This window comes from Fukomys damarensis, unplaced genomic scaffold (assembly GCF_012274545.1).
Source record: "Fukomys damarensis isolate Sample0158 unplaced genomic scaffold, DMR_v1.0_HiC HiC_scaffold_28, whole genome shotgun sequence".
Taxonomy (NCBI): Eukaryota; Metazoa; Chordata; class Mammalia; order Rodentia; family Bathyergidae; genus Fukomys; species Fukomys damarensis.
In genome coordinates, this window is record NW_022900940.1 from 41052198 (window position 1) to 41074476 (window position 22279).

The window sequence follows — 22279 nt, forward strand, 5'->3', positions numbered from 1 at the left end:
CCCAGTGAGGTGCTCAGCATTCTCTCCTATTTCTTACCCCGCCCCAGACAGGCAAGGGCTTCTGAAAGCTAGATCCTAGAACAGACACAGACTCCTCTGTGGCCAGAAGGACAAACAGCAAGAGATGTGGGGTCGCCTGTCTCCATTTTACAGGCAAGGACACTGATCCTAAAATAACTGATACGCCCTTATCTTCCGGCTGCGCTCAGATTTCGATCCAGATACGCCTAAACGCTGAATTGTATTTCCTTCCTCTTCTGGTCCTCCTGCCTAGCTTGGGGCCACACCCTCACTTGTGCTTTTATGCCAGGCCTTCCACTCTGTGCATTTCAAGACTGGCCCTCAGTGTCCAGAGACAGATGGCTGCGGGCCTCGCCTCCTCCCCCCACCACACAGGGGCATCAGGACCCCCCAGAAAAGCTTCCACTTTAGGCCTGGGGCCCTAGGGCCAACGGAAACCCATAATTACAAACACATTTGCATGAAGGCCCAGGAGTCTGAGCCTGCAACTGACAGCTCAGCAAAGCTGCCAGACATGGGAGCAGCCACCACCAGCTTCCTGGGACAAATGTCCCCACAGCCGGGTTGGTACATTCAGTATTTATTTAGACACACAAATAAAAGAACCGACGGTTCAAACAGATTATGATCCTTCTTTCTCCTTTTAGGTATAGGTAGGTAGATATATATATAAAAAAAAGTAGATATATATATATATATATATATATATATTTGTTGTTGTTGTTGTATCAACATATCACCAGTCCCCCACATGCTTTCTCTCTACTGAGCAATATATACAGCCTATTTTATATATATATATGTATATATATAATATATATTTTCAATAGATAACTACATTCAAGTAATGAAACACAGGATTTACAGTTTCCCTCTGGGCCAGAGGAAAGCGAATTCACACACAGTTCACAGAGCAAGTACCGTGAGAGCCCAGCCAGTGGGAGCTGAGCCCCTCGGAGCAGGGAGGCAGCAGAGGCGGGGCTGTCACTGCAGTCCAGTGGGCAGTGGCAGGTGCCGCCAAGGCTGTCAGCCCGCTGCACCCAGGGCTTTGGAGGACAGGTCTGCCAGCCTCAGCCTTCCAGGAGGTGCTCGAATTTGGGGTTCACAAAGGAGAAGCCTGCAAATGCCGTCTGGTCCATGGAGTCGATGAGGTTCTTATCGCTGTGAGACAGGCGCGGCTTCTCATTCAGGAACTCCTGGTCGAAGTTGTTGTAGTCTCCGGGAGATTTCTGCAAGCAGAGGTGGGTGTGTGGATACTGAGGTGGGGTCCTGGAGAGCTCTCAAGTTTCCCAGGACTGTGCTCCCAATGCCTTGGTGGGTATCCAGGCCTGGGGTCCTGGCTGGGCCGGCCTGGCCAGGCACAACAGGAAAGGAGGCGCTCCTGGCAGCTCCAGAGCAACCCCAGTGCGGCGGACGAGGGTAAGCGGGGTGCTGTGGGCTGGGTGAAGGGCAGGTGGACTTGCTCCCCTCCTGAGCAGGGGCTTGTGTGCCAAATCTCACCTGTCCATGCTTAAACAAGACTTTTACATCTTTAAATGGCTGGGGAAAAAAAAATCAAAAGACTTTCATGACCTGTAAAAATGAAGTTCAGGGCCAGGGGTTTAGCTCAGTCCTCACAAGCACAAGGTCAATCCCCAGTACCAAAAAAAATGTTATATATTTCCAATCCCAGTGCCCATAAATAAAGTTTTATGAGTTCATGACTACTCCACCTGCTGACATCTTCTCTATGGCTGCTTTAAGGCCTGCAAAGCCTAAAATATTTGCTACCGGTTGTTTCCCCTGCTCCTCAGGATATGAAAGATAATAACAGAGATCGTGGGGTGACGGCTCTCACCCCAAACTGAAGGAAGTTGCAGGTACAATCATTTGGCCCAGCACTGGATCTGGGGGGTAGTTTTGTTTTTAATGGCACCCAGAATGGAACCCAGGGCCTTGCAATGCCAGGCAAGTGCTCTACCACTGAGTTAACCCTGCCCCCTGCACCGGGTTTTGGATGGGATTTGAGGGAATATTTCCAACTTGGCAATATGACATAAAAACCCAGATTCTGGCCTTCCTTCAAAGCAGATTCGAGTAGCCCTGGGCCCACTTCCTCGTATTACCTTATTAACTGCACCTCGGTTCTGAGAGGTGGGCGCTACTATCCTACCTGGAGATGAGGAACAGAGCTCAGAGAAACCACAGCCTTGCATGCACCAGAGTATAGTGGGATAAGGGTGGCAATGAGGTCTTTTTTTGTTTTGTTTGGCTTTTGGCACTGAGGATGGAACCCAAGGCCTCTGCATTGAACTATATCCTTCAGCCCTTTTGTTTTATTTCCAGACCAGGTCATTAAGTCGCCAAGTTGCCCAGGCTGGGACCAGTCTCGTTATCTCCCGCCTCAGCCTCCCAGAGTGCTGGGATTACAGGTGTGTACCACCCATGCTCATCTGGAAGCAGGTCTTTTATTTTCACTGTTATTTATTGTTTTGCAGTGAAGGGATCAAACCCAGGGCCTTGTGTATGCTAGGCAATCAGTCAGCAACTGAGCTGCACTGCAGGCCTGGGCTCACTTGCCACAGGTCCCCCTGGACCTGGAGGGGCTGCTGGTCATCGCTCCTACCTTACGATGCTCAGTGCACAGGGAGAAAGCAATCTGGGCAGCAAGAGCCCGGGTGCTAGGTGTTCTTTTCGCAGCCAGGCTGGCTGCTAATGCTTTGCCCACTTGGGAGGCCCAGTAATGGAAGTGCTCTGCGCCCTCAAAGCACAAATGTAGGGCACATTACAGAGGCTTGCGGAAGGGAACTATATGGCAGGTGAGGGGAAGCAGCGGGGAGAGGGAGTGGGAAGGGGAACTGTCATTGCAGAGGGCCCTGAGTCTCACGGCCTCAGTGGCTCCAGCCTGCCTCCTCTCACACTTGTCCCGGGAGGCTTCCGGATTCTGGGCTTTCGTGGGGTGCCCCTGGGCTGCCCTCCCCTGGCCTCATCCACCCCATCCCTGCTTCCGAAGGGGCCTCTCACACCGCTCCATTCCCTGCCTCCCATGCAAATGATCGCAGGTGGCCTGGGACAGCTCATACTGTCGCCTTGTACTCCAGCTCTCACCAGAGTCTCCCGTCTGGGCCCCTGCACCCTGAGACTGTTCCCCATGCACCAGGCAGTCCCACACAGCACCCCCACATTTCCAACACACACTGAAACATGGACTGGCGGGTGAGGAGAGGAGCTGAGGCTTCAATCTGATGCCCCAAGCACTGTCCCCTGCACAGTGTGTGCCAGAGAAATGCAGTACAGAGGTGCTTGCGGGCTGGGCACTGCGGCTTGCACCTGTTGTCCTGGCACCTGGGAGGCCGAGGTGGGAGGGTCGCTTGAGCCCAGCGTTCAAGACCAGCCTGGGCAACAGAGCAAGATCCCATCCCTCTCGAAAAAAAAGTCCAAAACAAAACAGTGGGGGCTGCATCACTAGTGCCAGTGTTTCTTGAATGAGGAAGGACAGAGGATGACACACAGGGTGGAGACTGAGCATGCTGGGGGATCGATCGGGACGAAGTGTGCTGGGAGGGACTCGGAAGTGTGTGAATGGTGCTGGAGACCAGCAGGGCCATGTCCAAGCGCTTGGAGGTGGGAATCACATACCACTTTGGGCCTGAAGGGCGGCTCCACTTTCCGCTTCTCCAGCAGAATCCAGTTGATGGTCTTGAAGAAGGGGTGGATTTTGATGTTTCCTGTCATTCCCAGCCTCTTGACTGGGTCCCTTTCAAAGAGCTGCAACCCAGCAGAGGCACAGGTTAGCTGGCAAGGGCCATGAGCAAACTGCCCCCCGCCATCCTGGGATGCAGCCTGGGGGACTGCAAGGGGCGCTGTCCAGCCTGCTGTGCTCCCAGTGCCCTTAAGATTTACTATCTGCCTGCCACTGAACAGAGCATCACAGGTTTGTATTTATTTCCCAACAACTCGGAGACAGTTCTCTCAATCCTGTTCCGCGGAGAAGACAGACTCAGACAGGGAGGGGTAAATGATCTGCTCAAGGTCACCAGGCAGTTGCAGGCAGAGCCTCAGGTCTGTCTACCACACCAGGTGGGAGACCCTGGGCATCTGGCGGGGATACAATGTCCTCAATGTGCCAGGGACAAATGGCCACTGCCCTCCTGCAGAGCAGCTGCACCAGGCCTGGCCCCACCCGGCCCAGGGCTCTCACCTTCTCCAGGATGTCCTTGGACTCCTTGGTGATCCAGCGGGGATAATGTGGCGTGTCCACACGGATGGACTCGAAGAGTTCATCCTCATCGTCACCATGGAAGGGGGACTGACCAATGAGCATCTCGTAGAGGAGGACCCCAAAGGACCACCAGTCCACAGAGAACGTGTACTTCAGGCCCTGCAGGATCTGGAAGGAAGTGACAATCAGCACTGGACCGGGGCTGGACCGGGCCCCTTCATCCTCGGATGCCCTGCCTGGCCTGGCTGGCTCACTCACCTCAGGGGCGATGTAGTCAGGGGTCCCGCAGAAAGTGCTGGCTCGGTTTTCCCCAAATATGTTCTCCTTGCACATCCCAAAGTCAGCTATCTTGATGTGGCCCTCCCGGTCCAGCATCACATTATCCAGCTTGAGGTCCCTGGGGAGAGGATAGAGGACCTCAGAGACGAGGCCACTCCTCCAGCTAGCCCTGTGCCCACGTGTCTGTTTCTCAGAGCACGAGAGAGGGCAGCGGGAGGGGAAGGAAGTGACACCAGCCCTTCCTCTAAGGGGCCTCCAGTGCACTGAGCACTGGACATGTAATGCCCTACCCCCCGAAGCCGAAAGGGAGCCTCAGAAGAGATAGTGTCACTCGCCTGTCACCCCACTTGCCAGCAGCAGACCCCCTGGGCTCAAACCTGTCTGCTCCCACAGGGCAGGGATCACATCGATTGGTGTCACTAGTCCTTTGAGTAGACAGTTTACAGATGGGGGACAGGTCGCGGTCAGTGCTGTCCTGAGCCAGGGCAGTCTCAGCTGCACTGTGGTGGGGCTTTAGGGAAATACCCACCTAAGGACTCACTCTAAGCAGCAATGGAGGCAGAGCTGGGCCTGGCTCCCTCGGAGCATGTCAGACTGCAGGGCTGGTGCCACCCCTCCCAAGAGCCCCTGCAGCCCCTGCTCCTATACCTGTAAATGATTCCTTTGCTGTGTAAAAACTGCAATCCACAGATGATCTCAGCTGCGTAAAACCTGAGACAGAGAGAGAGAGAGAGAGAGAGAGAGAGAGAGAGAGAATGAGTTCCAGAACTTCTGCCCATTGGTGGCTTTCCCCTACCCCATGACCAGGGGCAGGAAACGCTGTGACTAGCCTGGCCTGGGCAACCACACCTTGTATCAGGCAAGTAGGGGCTGGCGGTCCAGGAAGAACATTCCGAAGGGAAAGCTCCAAGTAAGCTGATGCCGTCGTGAGTACATGACTTGTATATGCACTGCACACACGGTCAGCGCCACAATGCCAGGCTGTGGCCACGCGCTGGGCTCTGCTGTTATGCAGCGCCATGAGCCACAGATGGACAGGACCAGCGCATCCGCACGGCTCCCTGAGCTGGAGCTCATGCATCACCCCAACTCCCTACACAGTGGAGGCCCAGGTCACCCCTGCCTCCCCAAGTCCAGCCCTGGCCTGGGCTAGCTTCTCCAGGAAGAGGAGGAGAAAAGGGGGCCCTCGCGTACGTGGCACGGTAGAGCTCGAAGCGGCCTTTGTCCTGGATGTGGTACATCAGGTCCCCACCGTTGAGGAACTCCATCACGAAGAACAGGTGCTCCTAGGGCAGGCAGGCAGTGAGTGGAGGCGGCAAAGCCCCACAGGAAGCCGCAGGATCGGGCCAGGATGAGGGGACAACTCTCCCTGGGGAATGGGGCAGACACGGCCTGCCTTGGCGACTCAGAGGGGGACCGTGGCACACGGGCAGGGACAGAGGAGGCCAGGCACCTTGGTCTGGAAGGTGCAGAAGAGGTGGGTGAGAAAGGGGTTCTCCCAGGCGAGCGCCAGCACCCGCTTCTCCACCATGGTGCACTCCACGTCGTCGTCGATCAGCACCACGTCCTTCTTGAGGGCCTTGACGGCGAAGAACTGGCCTTTGCTCTTCAGCTCGGCAAGCAGTACCTGCCGGAGGGTAAGAGGCTGAGCAGGCAGGACCGGGCAAAGGCCATGCCCCCCGCAGCTGCTCACACCTGCCACCATCAGCAAGCAGCCAGGGTGCAGCAGGAAGCAGGCACCTGGGCCGCCCGAGCCCCTGAGCCTCACAGCCGCTCACCTTCCCAAAGCTGCCTTTGCCCAGGACTTTGTGGAAGGTGAAGTTCTCAATCCTGCACCTGGTGCTGCCCTCCCAGATCTTGCCGTAGGTCCCATTGTCTGCTCAAGAGAAAGCGCCTCTGACTAAGGTGTCAGTGGCCATGACTCCTTTCCCCAGAGCCTCGGGATCGGTGGGCAAAGGAGGCTTGGGAAGGGACAGGGCCTGCTCCCCCAGGTGCCACTTCATCCCAGCACTCACTCAATAGGCCCTTGTCTGTGCCCTGATCAGAAATGGGAGCTTTAGTGGGGGAATTGGACTCAGCTTCACCTGGAGCGTCGTCCCCAACAACTCCTGGCTTCTTCTCAAAACCCTGGTATATACCGACAGGCTCCGAAGGCCCCGAGTCCTGCTTCCGGGAAGATCTCTGGACAGGCAACAGAGGCAAGGGGGCCGGATATCAGACCATGATCAGAGCTCCCAGCCCAGGAAGAGGAGCCCCAGCCATAACCCCACAGGTGATGTGTGTGTTGCCCCCCAATAAAGCCCAGGGAAGCCCCGATGTCCTGGAAGGCACCGACTATACATCGAAGTTTGTAGAAGTCTTGTAAATTGAATCTCACCTTCTTAACCACTTAATAAAGCTTTGCATTGACTTTATTTCTGATCGATCCTAAAAATTTACCCCGAAGTATTATGGCAATCCATACACACACACACACACACACACACACACACAGAGGCTCTTAGTTCAAAGTGTTCCTTATGGCAATCCATACACACACACACACACACACAGAGGCTCTTAGTTCAAAGTGTTCCAACAGCCAACCTGCTACCCTTCAGGTTCACTGCGCGTAAAGGACGGCTTCTATAACAGGCTATCAGGTTCACTGCAGGTAAAGGACGGCTTCTATAACAGGCTTCTCAGGAGAGCAAACCCACCTCCCTCTGTTCCCTAAATATTTCAATCAGCTCTTCCAGAAATGGGGCCTGGGTATAAATCCCCATTCTGAGGTTCCCCAAGAGTGTGGGCAGCCCTGACCACCCGACTCGTGTCCAGGGTCCGCAGCCGCTGCCCACCTGGCTGACTTGGTTCAAGGCCTCGGACAAGAGCTTCTGGTTGATGCCACAGAGGTTGGCCACCTTCTCCCGGCACTTGTGGTGCACGTTCATGCCACAGTCTGGGAGAGGGAGAAGTGGGGGTCAGCATCAGGGCTCATCTAAGGCCAAGGAAGGGTAGGGAGGTGGGCAGGAGAAAGGGGACCTCTAGGGACTCCTAGATTCCTGTCTTTTGAGAAAAAATCAGAAGATATGGGACCTAACATAAACCCTTGAAAGCCTGCTGGGACAACCAGACAAGCCACTTTCCCCCAGGGCCTCTGGCCTCCTCGGTAAGGGGAGGTCTGCAGCTGCCTCTGCTGAATACCTGCTGCCCACTGCCCCTCGCACTGATTGTCGGGGTCCCACTTCTCCCCATCTTAAACTTGAGGACACAGCTCAGAGGCATGCAGCTGTGTGCCAGCCAGGCGCAGGTAAATCCCCATGTGGAGCTCCTGGGGGCGCGGCACGGGGTACTGGGGCTCACATACCCTCACACTTCAAGCCCTGCTTCACCAGCCCCCACAGCAGGCTGCCGCAGTGGTCACAGAAGGTGGGGCTCATGTAGTTGTAAACCTTGAACCGATGCGGCATGTCAATGTTGAAGCGCTCTTTCTGGAACTGGAGGGGAGGGGATCGCAGGTCAGGGGTCACGGCCAGCAGGGACCCCTAACTCTCCCAAAGCCCATGCATTGCAAGAGGCCAGGGAGCCGAGGCAGGAGGCAAAGAAGCCTCAGACGGGGAGGGAGGGGAGCCCAGGCCCCTCCCCAGGCCCTGCCCTGGCCCAGCTCACTATGGTGTCCCGGCTGTTAGTGGCAGTGCCAGTGCACCGGCCGATGATCTTGTCGATGCATTTCTTGTGGATGGCAGCGTTGCATTCTTGGCGGAGAGCAGGCCAGGAGGAGGAGGGGCGCATGGGGAAGGGCAGAAGCTGTGAGTCACGCCCGCTGGCCCGTCCAGCCCTCCACACAGTCAGCCTTCTCCCTGACCGGGCCCACACCCTTGCCCACAGAGGCCTTGGCCCGGGGCTTGATTCGTCCCCCGTCCTGCTGGCCTTCAAGGGGGAGCCAAGAAGATGGCACAAGGGAGACGGGCCAGTGGCGGAGTTTCAGAAACAGGGAAGGAACACGGAGTACTAGTGGCAGGGCGGTAGGCAGGGGTGAGGCATGCAAACGGGTAAGAGAGCCTTCCTGCCTCTTTCTGTGGTACTGAGGACTGAACCCAGGGCCCTTTGCACTGAGTTACAGCCTTTGTTTATGTCTTTGAGACAGTGTCTCATTAAGTCACTAAGTTGCCCAGGCTGGGCTCAAACTTGCAATTCTCTGGCCTCAGCCTCCCGGAGTACTGTGATTATAGATGTGCACTACCTCAGCTGAGCTCCTCCCTTTGCACTTCTATATCCCAGGAGAGCAAGTATCTCCTACACTCACTCGAACACATGCACCCAACATACCCCAGTACAAAGACACCATACACACACACAAAGACGCTAACCGCTTACACTGGATTCCTATCACAGTTCAGTGCTTTAACTCTTAGGCACTTAAAATACAGCTTCACAAATCCACTGTGTCTTCACACTGACTCAACTGACCCTCGTGTATGGACAAGGAAACTGAGGCTCAGCAGGCTAAAATAGCCTAGCAAAGGCCCTGCGGCCGGGAAGTGGTAGGGAGACTGCTCAGAACACTAGCCATGGAGCCTGCAGCACACACACCGCCAAGAGAAGGGGTGCTTACAGCCGTGTGCCAGGGACCACAAAAACACACCCTCGCATGTGTGGCCAGGGGGAGCTAGGGAAGAGAGCCCCGATGGCAGCATGGGCCGATTTCGGTGTACACTCCGCACAGCCTGTCTGGGGCCTGCGCACAGGGCACTCAACTGACATAGCCACCACCCCCATGAGGCCTCCGGGTGGGGAGGCATCGGGCCCCTCCCAGACGGTCCCACCAAGCCAGGGCCTCCAAGGTACTTACGCCTGCATTTGTAGCCTTGCTTGTTGAGGCCCCTGAAAGGAAAGCACCAGGCAGGGTGAGCGAGGAGAGCTCCGGGCTGGGCCTGGCACCCTAAACCACCTGCAGTGGGCACCCCAGCTCTCACCAGACAAACTCTTTGCACACGGAACAGAAGGTAGGCTGCCCAAAGAAGGTGGCGATGAACTCGTGGTTCTTGATGTAGTGGATCTTGGCCTGCTTGATGGCTCCGCGCCGGTTCATGGTGGGGAACTTGGCGTCCTCCTCACTGCGAAGAGACTGTTTGCAGTCTGAGGAATGTTGGAGAAGTGCATCAGCCCACGTGTCAGGAGGGCAGCACCCCTGCAGGCCCTTCCAGGGTGAGCCCTGTGGGGACTTACCTCCGTCCTCCAGGAAGTACTGTACAGACATCAACACCTTGGCCTCGGGCTGCAGGTCCAGCTGTGAGGGTAGGAGGGGAACAAGTCAGCTAGGGCAAGGGCGGGCCTGGGCCTGACCAGACACAGAACCCGCCCCCATGCTGCCCCCCAAGGCCAAGGAAGCCCTCAAAGCCTGGCCAGACACCTACCTGCCCAGTACGGGCAGGGCCCCGCCCACAGCCCCGCCCCCACCCAGCGCCCAGGGGGATTATTACATTGGGGAAGTGAAAGGGTCCAGCCCACACCCGCCAGGCCATATGGCCTAGGCACAGAACAGGAAGGGAAAGTCCCCACCCTGCCCCTGACCTCCCAGGACCCAGACCTGTGACCGACAGAGTACACAGCCAGGGACCCCTGTGCGACTGCCCAAGCCTCAGGGTCGCCTGGTGTGCAGCTCTCCAAGGCTGATCAGATCACTGAGGCTGATCAGAGCCTCCGATGGTCACAAGAGACCCACAGGTAACCTTGGGGGTTCTGTCAGTGCTGGTGTCCTGTGGTTCCCTAGGGCTCACCACAGACACACAGACACACATGGCCACGTGGCCACAGGTATGTGCAGAGTCCTGGTTTCAGCAGGTGAGTGGGCAGGGCAGCCAACCTTCCCTTCTCCCACCTCTTAAAGATCAGGATGTTATTTCGCATGCCTGCCTAGGCCTGGAACATCAGGCAAGATTCCAAATAATCAGTACCTCTGAGAAGAGGGCCCGGTGCTGGGGCAGGCACACAGCCTTTCATGTAGTTGGGAATATTTTATTATGTGATATCTTGCCTTTTCCAAATTAAAGGGGCAAAAGTAGTTGCAACAATGCAGATGGCTCCCTTTAGCACCAGTGCGTGTCAGGTTCTACAAAAAGCCCTCGACATGCACGGGCCTGTTTCATCTAACAACAGACCCCGAGGGAGGGCTTTCGGTAGCCTCTTTTTGTTTAGGAGCAAGCACAAAGAGGCTCAAAGATGCCGAGGACCTGGAAGCTCAGAGCCAGGATCTGAGCCGTGTGCTGCCCGCCCCGCAGCCCCTGCCTGCTGTGCCCCTCACCCAGAACTCAGCCTTGCCGTTGTTCTTCTTGCAGCGCTCGGCCAGCACGGACACACCCACGGTCACCTCGGACACGGGCTCCTCGGCTGCCCGCATCAGCACGATCTGGATGACGCGGCCCTCATAGATGTGGGCGTCAAACGTGGACTTCCACTCAGGATACATGGTTGGCTTCTTCTGCACCAATGTCTTCCCTCGCTCTGCAGCGGGGCCAGGAAGGCAAGGTTAGGCCAGGGCCCCTCTGTCTCTTCTTCCTGGCCTTCAGCCTAGCAGAATCTGCCTGCCTTGCCTGCCCCAAGGATCTTCTGTTGGTCCTACCTCTAGGTCTTTGCTCCTGTCCTTCCCTCTCTCAAGACGTTTTTTGTTCTAGCTCAGTGATGGCGAAGCTTTTAGAGACTGAGTGCCCAAACTGCAACCCCAAACTCACTCGTTTTGCTCAAAGTACCAGCACCGCAATTGAACCTGAATACTGAGGTTGTAGTTTAGAAAAAACAACTCATACATTAGCACTTTTTGGTTTTTTTGTTTTTTGTTTGTTTGTTTGTTTTTTGAGACAGGGTCTCACTATGTAGTTGAGACTGACCTGGAACTCACTATGTAGCCCAGGCTGGTCTCGAACTCACAGTGATCCTCCTGCCTCAGCCTCCCAAGTGCTGGGATTACAGGCGTGCACCACCACGCCCGGCAACACTTTTTGTTTTCAAAGAAAAACAAATAACCCGAGTCCCATAGGTTCGCCACCACTGTTCTAGCTCCACTTAAATGTCCCCTTCTCAACGCACTCACTCAGTGAACACATGCGGAGAGCTGCCAGATGCCAGCACAGCTGGAGGTGAGGAGCATGGAGAAGTAAAAGTTACACACAGAGCCTGTCCTTCTCAGCTCCATAAACCAGGCCCTCCCTCAGTAACCACTAAGTCATGGCTGAGACGAGACTGAGAGGACAAAGCCAGTGCCTGGCCCAGCCGTAGGCTCACTGGCTGGACCCAAGGGGTGAGCAGAGGACGGCCAGGTAGGGCAGAAGCGCGAGGGAGACGTGGAGGTGCCTCTTTGCAGAGGTCCTCCCGACCATCCACTGGCGCAGTGCCCTCTCCGGGCTCTCTCACCACACCTCTCTCTGCTTGCTGACACGTTCAGCTCCCCTGCCTGAGTATGAGCCCAAGAGGGCAGGGCAAGTCTGTCTCTGGGCACGGTCTTACCCTTAGCACCCAGCACAGAGCTGGGTTCAGATGGACATGTGCAAAATGCAGGGTCAGACAATGGGGCAGGAAATCCAAGACCTGAGGGGCTTGATGTGAGACCCCGTAGAGACTTGGTGGCCTCTGCTTTCCTGAGTCCACCCTTGAGCAGGGCAGGAGACAGGAAGAGAAGGATCCCTCACAGGATCCAGGGACAGGAAGGCCCCTCCAGCCCTGCCTACTGAGCCCCACACCCCTCTCCAGGGTGCAGCCCCAGCCCTACCAGTGCTGAGCGCCTCCTTCATCTTCACAGCGCAGAAAGGCTGGCTTGCCTCATCCTCAGCCTGCTGGGAGCCCAGCTCGTAGGAGTTGAAGGCGATACGCAGGAATGGCGCCATGGTGGGGCCTAGAGCAGGGTTGTATACAGAGAGGGGGTGAAGCCAGAGAGCAGGGGAGCACAGCAGGGCAGCCAGGCAGGCATTCAGGTCCCCAGGTGCCACTCACACTCACTCTGTTGAATCTGGCCCATGTGGCGCATGAAGAGCACTTGTCCTAGCGGCCAGCGTTACAGACAGGGGAATTTTATGTAAGTTTGGACTTCTGGAACCCTAGTAAAACCGACGTGACATGGGGCCCACTGGACAGCCTTTGAGAGTCCACCCCAGGCCAGGGCATGTCTTCACTCTTCTCTAAAACGGGGCCCTAAGATTCTCATGTGGGGAGTCACCCAGCGGCTTCCTCAGCAGCCAATTTCTGGGTACCTACCCCAGGTGCCAGGGGCCCAGCGTGTGCTGGTTTCCATGCCTCAGTGCCAGCAGTCACCTACCAAGAGGGGCAGCACAGTTCCCCACTTCCTCCTGCCCCATGCAGCCCTTTTGGTTCTGTTTGCTCATAACTACTCAGGGGGCCGTGTGGGGCCCCGAGATGAGCAGCACACACTTCAGATGGGGAAACTGAAACAGGCTGAGCCAGAACTGAAAGCTGAGATTCCACTAAGTTAGTGCCCACTCTTTCAGAAGCAGGAGTGGTGAGGGGCTGCCTACAGCAGTGTTCCTCACCCTCCTGAAATCAAGCCCCTTGGTGGCACATGCCTTCTGCTACCTGGAAGGCTGCCTGCGCTTTTCAACTGATTTTCTGCCCAAATAGGAAACTGTATTTTAATGCTGAACGTAACACTGAGTGTGCTTTACACATTCACACCAGTCGGCTTCCAGGCCACCCTCGTCTTTGCTGCTTCCCAAGTCAAGAGTCACTACAGGAGGTGATCCCAAGTGTCCTCCTGAGTTGCCATTTGTAGAGGACCCTTGCGTACAAGCCACATGCACACACTCCTACTCCTACATAGACTAGCTCCAGGCCCAAGCCACACACAAGGGTCCTCCATAACCACGGTAAATGATGCTCCCTGTGCGCGCTCGTGCGCGCGCGCGCACACACACACACACACACACACACACACACACACACGCGTGCACGCGTGCACACCCATGCATACCATAGCTGCCCGGCTCCTGCAAGGGCTCCCTCCATTCCTGTGCAAGGCAGCCAGAGCAGTGGCCAGGTCTGCTGGGAGCTCCCAGCCCAGATGAGCTCACAGGAAACACTGACCTCAGCCTGCAGCCCAGCCCTGTGGAAAAGCCAGTTCTCTGAGGCCAGCAGTCAGAGCGAGAAGGAACCGGCCAGGACAGTTCCCACCATGTCCCCTGCCAGGACCTGGTTCCTACAGTGGGAGTGACAGTAGGTGTGCAAGCTCATGCCTATGCCCAGCCCCGAAGCCTCTGGCCTGAGACCAGAAGTTGAGTGCATGCTGGGTGCCAAGCTCGCCACCCACATTCTCCTGGTGGGCAAAGAGGGAGCACCAACAGTGGGCGCTGTGGGCTCTTCTCTGGGCTGCAACATGCACGAGGGTGCACGTGGGTGTGGTGGGTCTACGAGTGTGTGACTTACACACCCACAGAAGTGTGTGCACCTATGAGGCCATGGAAGCCAGTGGTGGCATGCGGCAGGAGCTCAGCTGATGGTGGAGTAAAGAAGCTGCTTGGGTCTGGCCTTGAGTGTGTAGGCGACCAGGTGGGGTCCTGAATCCCCAAGCAGAAAGGGTACCTTGCCCCTCCTGCCACCTCTCACCGATGCACCTCTTTTCAGTCTTCAACATGCTTCTTTTCCATCTGCCCACCAAGTCTGGGGAGACAGTCCTGGTTACCACCATTTCTCAGGAAAATCAAATCTGAAGGAACACAGGGCATTCAGCCCTCCGTATACCTGCTGATCAACTTCTCTGTTTCACCTTTCCATGGGGCCCAGCCCTGATGCCTGCAGGCTCCATGGCTTACTCTGCCCCCAGCCTGCCCAGCAGGAGATACACACAGGGAGCCAGGGAGAAGGGGTAGAGAAACCTTGGGAGAATGAGGCAGGGCCCAGGACCAGCCAGCCCCCCAGGCCTGCCCTTGGGCTCACACTCAGCAGCTGCTGCTCACAGAAGCCACTGGAAGGAAAACCACAACCACAGTAGGTGGGGCCCTAGCCCTAAACCTGCATAGCCAGGCCATAGTACCATGAGCACAGGGGATCCATGGTCTTCGTGGGACACCACCAGGTTACCTGGCAGGACCCCTGGGGCCACATCACTGAGCTCCAGCTTCCTAGGACTAGAACTAAGGCAAAGGATTTGGTCTGATGCTTCAACTAGACTTTTCCCTCAACTGGACTATCTAGACCCAGGAAGAAGACAGACACCATGAGATGGCATCCGCTTCTACGGCTGTGGGACCCTGACAGGTCCAGGGCCTCTGGTGCCGTGGTGCCCTCTCTGTACAATGCAGTTAGATCCCACCCACCTACCTGGCAGCATCTGAGTAGCAGTGGAAAGATGAAGGGTGAAGCATCTGCACAAAGCAAGGTTGCCTATTATTTATAGCAGCCATGCAAATAGCCCGGGCCCATCAGCCCCAAAGGAAGGCCACTGGCTCAGCCCCAGACTCATCACGATTTTGCAGGGTCAGGAGGTAGCAAGGGCTGAACCCCACACAGCCCCCCGTGGGGACCAGCCAGGCCTTCCTCTGGGCTATGAGCCTCTCTGCTCTTGCTTCTTCAGCCCACAGGAGACGCAGCACTTTAAAGCTGAGAGCATTGGATTCAGGGTCCAGTGATCTAGGTGTGAATCTTAGCTCCTCCATTTTTAGGGACAGTCCTTTTCTGAAGCTGACAGTGTACCAGATTAGCCAGATTAGCTAACAGCCCTAGCTCACTTTGTCCCTGTGTAGCCCCCAGGGGGTGGATATTTTACGGATGAAGAAAGCCAGGCTCAGAGAGGTTAAGTGACTTGCCAAGGTCACACAGCCACTAAGTTTGAATTTGGGCCTGCCTGATGCTGCAATTCATATTCTTTCCACTACTATGTCGGAAGAAAAGATGAAGGGAGAGAAAGAGTCAAGATGCAGACAAATACGCCAAGAACAGCAGATACAAAGAACACACAGAGCCAGAGAACACTATGGTAAGGGCAGAAGAGCTATGCGTGACCAGTGTTTACTCATCCCAACTCCTGTTCCAGGCTGAGTCCCAGGCTTAACCTTGAGGATGCCCTGAACTGCTATCTTCTCTTCTGACCTAGACTAAACTCCAGTCACCAAAACCCGGGGAACTGGCCCAGCTCCCTACCCTGCCCTAGACCAGCAGCCTGGAGGTAAAGAAAGGCAGGGGTCAGGCCAGACCAGAGCAGGCAGGTCACCTCCTCCAGGGCAAATAGAAACCTGTTTCCAGCCAGTCCAGGGAGGTGGGCGAAGCCAGCCTCAAGGTGACCAAAGTGCCTGCACTGTGGGAGCTCCCCTGGGTGGCCCCCAGAGGACAAGTGTGTAGGTGCATATCCACAAGTGAGCAGGCGTGTGCTGGGATACCAGCAGGACCTGAAATGCATTTTCTTATTTTTCTACAAGTTACTTGCTTGAAACAGTTTTGTCAAAGGTGGAAGAAAAAGACACAGAGCTAAAATGTCTCCAAGAGATAGGCCTCAGAGGCTGACCTGCCGTCTCATTGTTGTACAGAGGGGGAAAGTGAGGCCAGTGTCCAGCACAGGGTGCCCTCTGGCCCCTTCCACCCTCTCTCCCCTGGCGTTCAATTCTGCCTCACAGGCCCCAGGGTGATACGCCCTGGATAGAGAAACACACGGGGCTGGAGACGGCCAGGCTGTCATGGGACTATGTGCATAGGTTTAAGGGGAGATCGGCTGAAGCCCTTGGGGGGGCAGACCCAGGGGAGCAGGGAAACAGGGGGGTCCTCTACCATGCAGCCCTCTCCCGCCCACACCGGACCCTCCTTGGCCTGGGCCCTGCCCTCATCCACAGAAGTTGCCCCTGTTGCCAAGCATAAGTGGACAGCAGGTGGCGGCAGAGTGGGCCCTCCTGGGGATGCAGTGCTAGGCCATGAGGGAAGGAGGGGAGGGCTGGCAGGGCAAAGTGGGAATCGGTAAGCTCAGCAATGGGAGCAGAGCTGGCCCTGACAGCTGAAAAAGGGCTGCTGGTCTGGGGAGGCAGGGAGGGGGCTCACCTCCCAGATGGCCTTCCAACGGAACTAAGGTCAAGGAGGCCACAGGGGTTTCACAACCCAGGAAATGGCACAGCAAAGGGATCGGGAGGCGGGGAAGGAAGGGCTGGCAAACCTGCTCCACCCCTCCACCGTGGCCCACCCTACGTCCCATGTGCCTGGCCCTGTCCTGTGGTCTCCGGCCACAGCCAAGTCTCCCAGAGCAGGAATGCCACCACACTGTTCTCCTTCTCAACCCCTCTCTCAGCCCCTGTGGACCGAACACTGCCCACGGCCGCTCTGCCTCAGACTCCCCAGAGTTCTGCTGTCCCTTACTCCTCTCCTTCCAGGGCTATCACTCCCCAGCCACTCTTCTCACAGTGGGGCGTCTCCTGGATTCCCACTGCCCTTTCACAGAGCCCAGGCCTCAGGCTGGCCCTTGAGGCACCCCACACCCTGACCTGGCCTGCTCTCCACCTCAAATCCTACTCTGGCCACTCCATACCTAACTTTAATGCCCCTACGTACTCAGTGCTGACTCCTGAGCCGAAACGTCCTCTCCCAAGCTCTTTGAGACTGCAAGGGGGTTATACTATCCTAAGAATCTAATGAGAGCCAAGGAAACAAATGTGGTGGCACGATACTGTGTACGGCGGGGTGCGGATTGGAGGTCCCAGGTCACCTTCAGCCCACTTCAGGTAGTGGACACCACAATGATGAGACACACCAAGGTGATGAAACTCATAGCATGGCAGGGGACAGTCACACAAGTGTGGTGGGATCACAGAGCAGGACAAAACCACGCCTTCGTCAAAGAGTGACACCAGGGAGTGAGAGCGCTGGGGCAGGATGGGGGCTGAAGGGCCTGTCAGATGGTGGTGGGAGGCCGTCACTCTGCGTATCACGGCCCAGGGTGCCAGAGGATCTGGAAGGACCCAAACGGCAGGACTAGGGACCCGCACAGGGTGGGGAAGGACCTCAGTTAGGGCACAGCCCACAGTGGGCACAGGCCCGGGGCCCCCCAGGTGCCACACCCCTGGCTCTGCCAAAAAGAAGGCTCCAGGTAACCCTGAGGGGGGAACAAAGGCCCCTTTATGGCAGGACCCAGAGAGGCGGCTCTTTGAAGGACAAGAGGTCCTCTGTGAGGAGCCAGGTGGGCTGAGTTGGTGGGTCTGGGCCTTTCCAAGAATAACCACACACATGTGCACACATGAGAACACAGTTACCCATGGGGAGCTTCCCTTGCAGTTGGACATTCTCACCTATCTGCAGCCACAGGGACGTGTGTGCAGATGACATTCAGGGGCACACACAGAGAAATGCCCCCACTTACCAGCTCTTGCCTGTAACACACAGAGCATACCCAGACACGCTGTATCTGTATGCATATGGGGGCCGGGGATTTAGCCCAGTGGTTCCAGTGCCTGCCTTGAAAGAGTAAGGTCCTGAGTTCGATCCCCGGTATGAAAAAAAAAAACGGGACACCATTGCCATAACGTACACATGGGCACAGGCACACTCCAGGCAGACACGGAGATGAAGACACATGCCTCGAAGGGCCTTGTACTCCTGACTAGGATCTGGAAGTCCCCCTGGGGCACAAATGGCTAGGGAGACAAGGAGGGGACAGGAAGGGCAGGCCAGGCTCACCTCCCCACTGAAGAAGGTCCAGGGCAAATCCAGAGTGCAAGGAAGGGGTGAGCTGGACAGGTACCTCGCTGGGTGCCCACTTTCCTCCAAGGCCCTGAGGGGCTGAGGTTGGGGCCAGTCACCAGCCGGGGGCATGAGAAGAGGGAAGCCTCAAATTTCTGCCTGTGGGGACAGCCCACACATGACCTCCACAGGCTCTAGGCTCACTGGGTAGAAAAAAGAGGTTGAGCAATTTAATCAAAGCCACAGAGCAAAGCAGGTAGACCCAGAGAGGGGCGGAAAGCCTGCCCATCGGGCTGCAGTGGGGCAGGGGCTGTTTGCTAGTGGGAATGGCTCCTACCAGCCCACAAAAGTGGTCCCAAGTTTACTCCTCAGCCCTTTGCTCTCCCACAGAGCGTCCCCAGAATTTTCCTGATTGTCTGTAACGAGAAATGATCGTTTGTGTCTGGGAGAAGGCAAGGTGGTCCCATAGGCCTTTTATTATCCATCCATCCCTCTGAAGTAGGCAAGAGGGCACCTTCCCACTTCAGGGACCTTGAGAAAGTAGGCAAAGGCAGGACCATGCCACAAAGTGTGCCATCCCCCACAGGCAGCGGCAGAGGAGCTGGTGCACTTGTGACTGAGTGGGATGGACAGGTCTTGCTGAGAGCTACAGAACATGGCCACTCTCCCTGGTGTCGTCTGTAATGCAGCACTGGATGGGGGAGCGGGCAGTACTAGGGGTTGAACCCAGGACCTTTTGCACTGAGCTATATCCCTTGCCCCCCCCCCCTTTTTTGAGACAAGGTCTCACTATGTAGTTGAGACTGACCTGGAACTCACTATGTAGCCCAGGCTGGTCTCGAACTCACAGTGATCCTCCTGCCTCACCCTACCAAGTGCTGGGATTACAGGTGTGTGCCACCACACCCGGCCTCACCTTTTTTTATTTTTGGGACAGGTTCATCGTAAATGCAGTCCTCCTAACTCAGTCTCCCAGACTGCTGGGACTATAGGCACTTGACATAATTCCTGCGCCTGGCACTGACCTGGCATGTGACAGACGTTATGCTGATCACAGGGCCTACCACAAGGCACTGACAACACCTAAAGTCATTACTACCACCCTCATCACCACTGTCATCTGCACACACTGCCCTCTCCCCTGATGCCCAGCCCCTTCTCTAGCTGCCCTTGGCCACCTTAGCAACCCCAAACCTCCTTGGATTAACAGGAAGAAAGGCTTTCTACAGCTTCTCGACCTCAGGGAGCCCTGTTCTCATCTGCTGCACTGGGAAGCGTGCAGACCTGGCCAATGCAGCCTGCGCCCACCGGCAGAGCCAAGATCGGACACTACCCCTCTCAGGGCCTCTTGGTCTTGACAATCAAGACCCTAAACTTTCTTTAGTGCCTGCCCTCTTCTCATGCCTGGGACCCACAGCCCACCCCACACAGACATCTGATCCTGCTGCTCTACTGTACCTGTTTACCCAACACAGCCATAGACATGATCCAAAGCTTCCGGGACTGTTGTGGAAACAGCAGCTCAGCCACCACAAGCCTGCCCTCCTGGCGCCTGAGCAGGGACCTTCGAGGGACAGTCACCCCAGCCACCCCAGCCCGTGCCTGGGGCCTCTCCGGCTTCCCCACTGAGACCTACGGAGACCCCTCCTCCCCAACCCACTTTCAGCCAGAGGCTCCTGCACTCCTGACACGAGGCCCCACCTGCCTCCTCAGCCTAGCCACATGAGTCTAGAAATTCTCAGATCTGCCCACAGCAGCCTCCGAGTGCTCCTCAGCTGCTGCGAGCGCCCACGCTCATGCGGTTGGCAGGCCAGACACCTGGGGCCGGTTTTCCTCCTGCCTGCCCTCCTCAGACAGCCTGCTATTGTGTCTGCCTCTGCAGCGATCGGGACCTCTCTTCCTCCACCTCCCACCCCATCCAAGCCACCACCACCATCCCCACGCTTGGTGCCTACCTGCCCACAGCTCTCCCTCCTCTCCTCTGGCCCCCAGGTTTCCCATGAACCAGACCCCAGATGGAGCTTGTAAGAGGGGACTTCTTAGCCCTGCTCAAGCACCCAGTATTCCCCGTTGCCACTTCTATCGGCCCAGACCCCCTACCTGCCTGTCCCACCCAACCTACCACCCTTTATCTCCCCCCACGCTGATGCCTCAGCCAATGACTCCTTTTGTTTCCCAGAACAGCCAAGTCCCTCCCACTGAAGGCCCTCTATGCTTGCTGTTCTGTCTTCCCACCCCCCACATTCCCAACCTTTCCACATTCAGGTCCTACGTGGACACTCGCTGATCTACCCATTTCATGGACAACACAATGGAAGCTCAGAGCCATCAATCCCTGGCTGAAAGGTCCCTGGCCAGTAAATATTAAACCAGGGTCTGTCTGATGCCTGCAGAGGTCCTTGCCTGCTCCCAAGCCTTCAAGATGTCTTCTCATACACTCAGGCCCTGGCCCCTGCTGGTCTCCAGCCCTCTAGCTTCCTGGGCTCTGCTTGACAAGCCACCATCATTACCACTCTTCAACATCACATCCCCCGCCTTCTGACCCCAAACAGTGAAGACCAAAGCTCAGTCCTCACTGCTGACCTATGTGTCCCTGGGACAGGCAGGCCCCTGCCACTGGCTGCCATGTGACATGGACACAGGCGTGCTTGTGCTTGCAGAGGGATTTCTAGCTCCCCCCTCCTCTAGCCCCCAGCAGTCCCAGATGTCTGCTCTCTTCCCCAGCCCAAAGGCTAACCCAGAGGTCCACAGGGTGCATGGCCCACTGCCCACCCCTCATTTCCAGATTCTCCAAGCCCAAAGTAGTGCAGGAGGCCAGAGCAGGCAGGGGACAGGAGGATCCCTGAGGGTGCAGCAGGCAGCTGCTTCACCTGGAGCCCCTTTCTCGAGGACCTACTGGACCAAGCAACTATCCCTGCCCCCTGGCATTGCTGCTGGAGGCAGAATCGAGAGGGAATGAGAGAGCCAGAGGATCCTGACTTCTCAGCTACTCTGGTCCTGTGACACTGGGCCAGCCCCCAGGCCATCAGATTATCAGTACCACTTGCTGGGTTTTGAATAGCTACTATGAACCAGTGCCTCACGTGACTATGGTTTCTACTCATTAAACACTGACAATGAGCTAAGCATGGTGCTAGTACTCTGCATACATTATCTGTTGTTTTCTGAATAACTTCATAAAGGTGGATATTATCATTACCACAATTGTCAGAGGAGGAAACCAGGCACTGAGCATCAAAGCCCCTTGCCTAGTCATTCACACAGCTGCCTGATGCTGACAAATCTCTGAGGTGCAGCTCCACCGTCCTCAGCCCCCAAGCTGTGCCTCCACAGCTCCTGCTGCTGGACCTCAGCTTACAGGCTTGGAGCGAGAGAGGGGCTGGGGTTGTGGGAGCTGCAGAGGACTTCATGCCTTGGCTCTCTGTCCTTCTAGAGCCCCTGACTTACCTTAATCCCCAGCCAGATGCTCTGCTCCCCTCAGTAGGCAGGACAGGGTTGGAGCGAGCCACAGCTGGCCGGCTGGTCAATCCCACTGTGAAACCACTTCCTGGGCAGTCCAGAGGAATCGAGAGCCTCAGACATGCTGGCCTGTCCTCTGGGCTCTGACCTTGTAAAGTGATCCCCTTGAAAAGACAACCCCAGGAGAATACCCTACCTGCCTCCCAAGCCCCAGAGCCCAGCAAATCCATTCTCTCCAGGCACTGACACTATGGGTACAGAAGAGTGTGACCCCCACTTGCCTCCAAACACCCTGGCCCCATGACCAAACAGCCTACTTCCTCCTCTGTGGCAGCAGCCACAAACGGCACTGAACAGCTGACACAGCAGCACCTCCTCCACACCCATGCTCCCCATCCCCAGCACAAAGCGTGGTCAGCCTGGGAACCTGGGCAAGATGGACAGATAGCTGCTGGGCATCTGAGCAGAGCCACCTCTCAGTGTGGCCCAGCCCCTTCCAGCTCCCATGGTCACAGCAGCAGCCTGAACATTAAGGTTACATGCCAGAGGCTGGCTACCAGGCTGGGCTGTGACCCTGAGCAGGGCTCCCTTCCTAACAGCATGGGCACAGTGTGGTGTGTGTGGGCAAGCATCTAAGGGCATGGAGACAGGGTGAGTGTCTGCATCCCTGTCTGACTATGTCGG

The 22279-nt window shown here is 56.5% G+C and overlaps 1 protein-coding gene across 4 annotated transcripts; it reads right to left on the reverse strand.

Moving 5' to 3' along the window:
* Positions 1 to 746: 746 nt before the first annotated feature.
* On the reverse strand, positions 747 to 21601 carry Prkcd (protein kinase C delta). Of its 4 annotated transcripts, XM_010643050.3 has the most exons (18): positions 21584 to 21601; positions 12246 to 12368; positions 10785 to 10984; positions 9710 to 9770; positions 9457 to 9619; positions 9333 to 9364; positions 8150 to 8235; positions 7848 to 7977; positions 7339 to 7439; positions 6517 to 6682; positions 6280 to 6377; positions 5955 to 6128; positions 5696 to 5787; positions 5150 to 5212; positions 4481 to 4619; positions 4202 to 4390; positions 3640 to 3768; positions 747 to 1250 (listed from the first exon to the last, which is right to left on the reverse strand). In XM_010643050.3, the coding sequence occupies exons 2-18, from the start codon at positions 12358 to 12360 to the stop codon at positions 1092 to 1094; spliced, it is 2097 nt and encodes a 698-aa protein (XP_010641352.1). In that variant the 5' UTR covers positions 12361 to 12368; positions 21584 to 21601; the 3' UTR covers positions 747 to 1091. The 4 variants fall into 4 exon arrangements, with proteins under 4 accessions (XP_010641352.1, XP_010641351.1, XP_010641353.1 ...); XM_010643049.3 differs by lacking the exon at positions 21584 to 21601 and having other exon boundaries at positions 748 to 1250; positions 12246 to 13354; XM_010643051.3 differs by lacking the exon at positions 21584 to 21601 and having other exon boundaries at positions 748 to 1250; positions 6586 to 6682.
* Positions 21602 to 22279: the final 678 nt, after the last annotated feature.

Coding starts and splice junctions, on each gene's coding strand:
- Prkcd (XM_010643050.3), bottom strand. CDS start 12,360: ATGGCGCCATTCCTGCGTATCGCCTTCAACTCCTACGAGCTGGGCTCC. Junction 8,236..9,332: donor GCAAGGCTACAAATGCAGGC/GTAAGTACCTTG, acceptor CTCTCCGCCAAG/AATGCAACGCTGCCATCCAC. Junction 3,769..4,201: donor CCAAGGACATCCTGGAGAAG/GTGAGAGCCCTG, acceptor GCTGGGTTGCAG/CTCTTTGAAAGGGACCCAGT.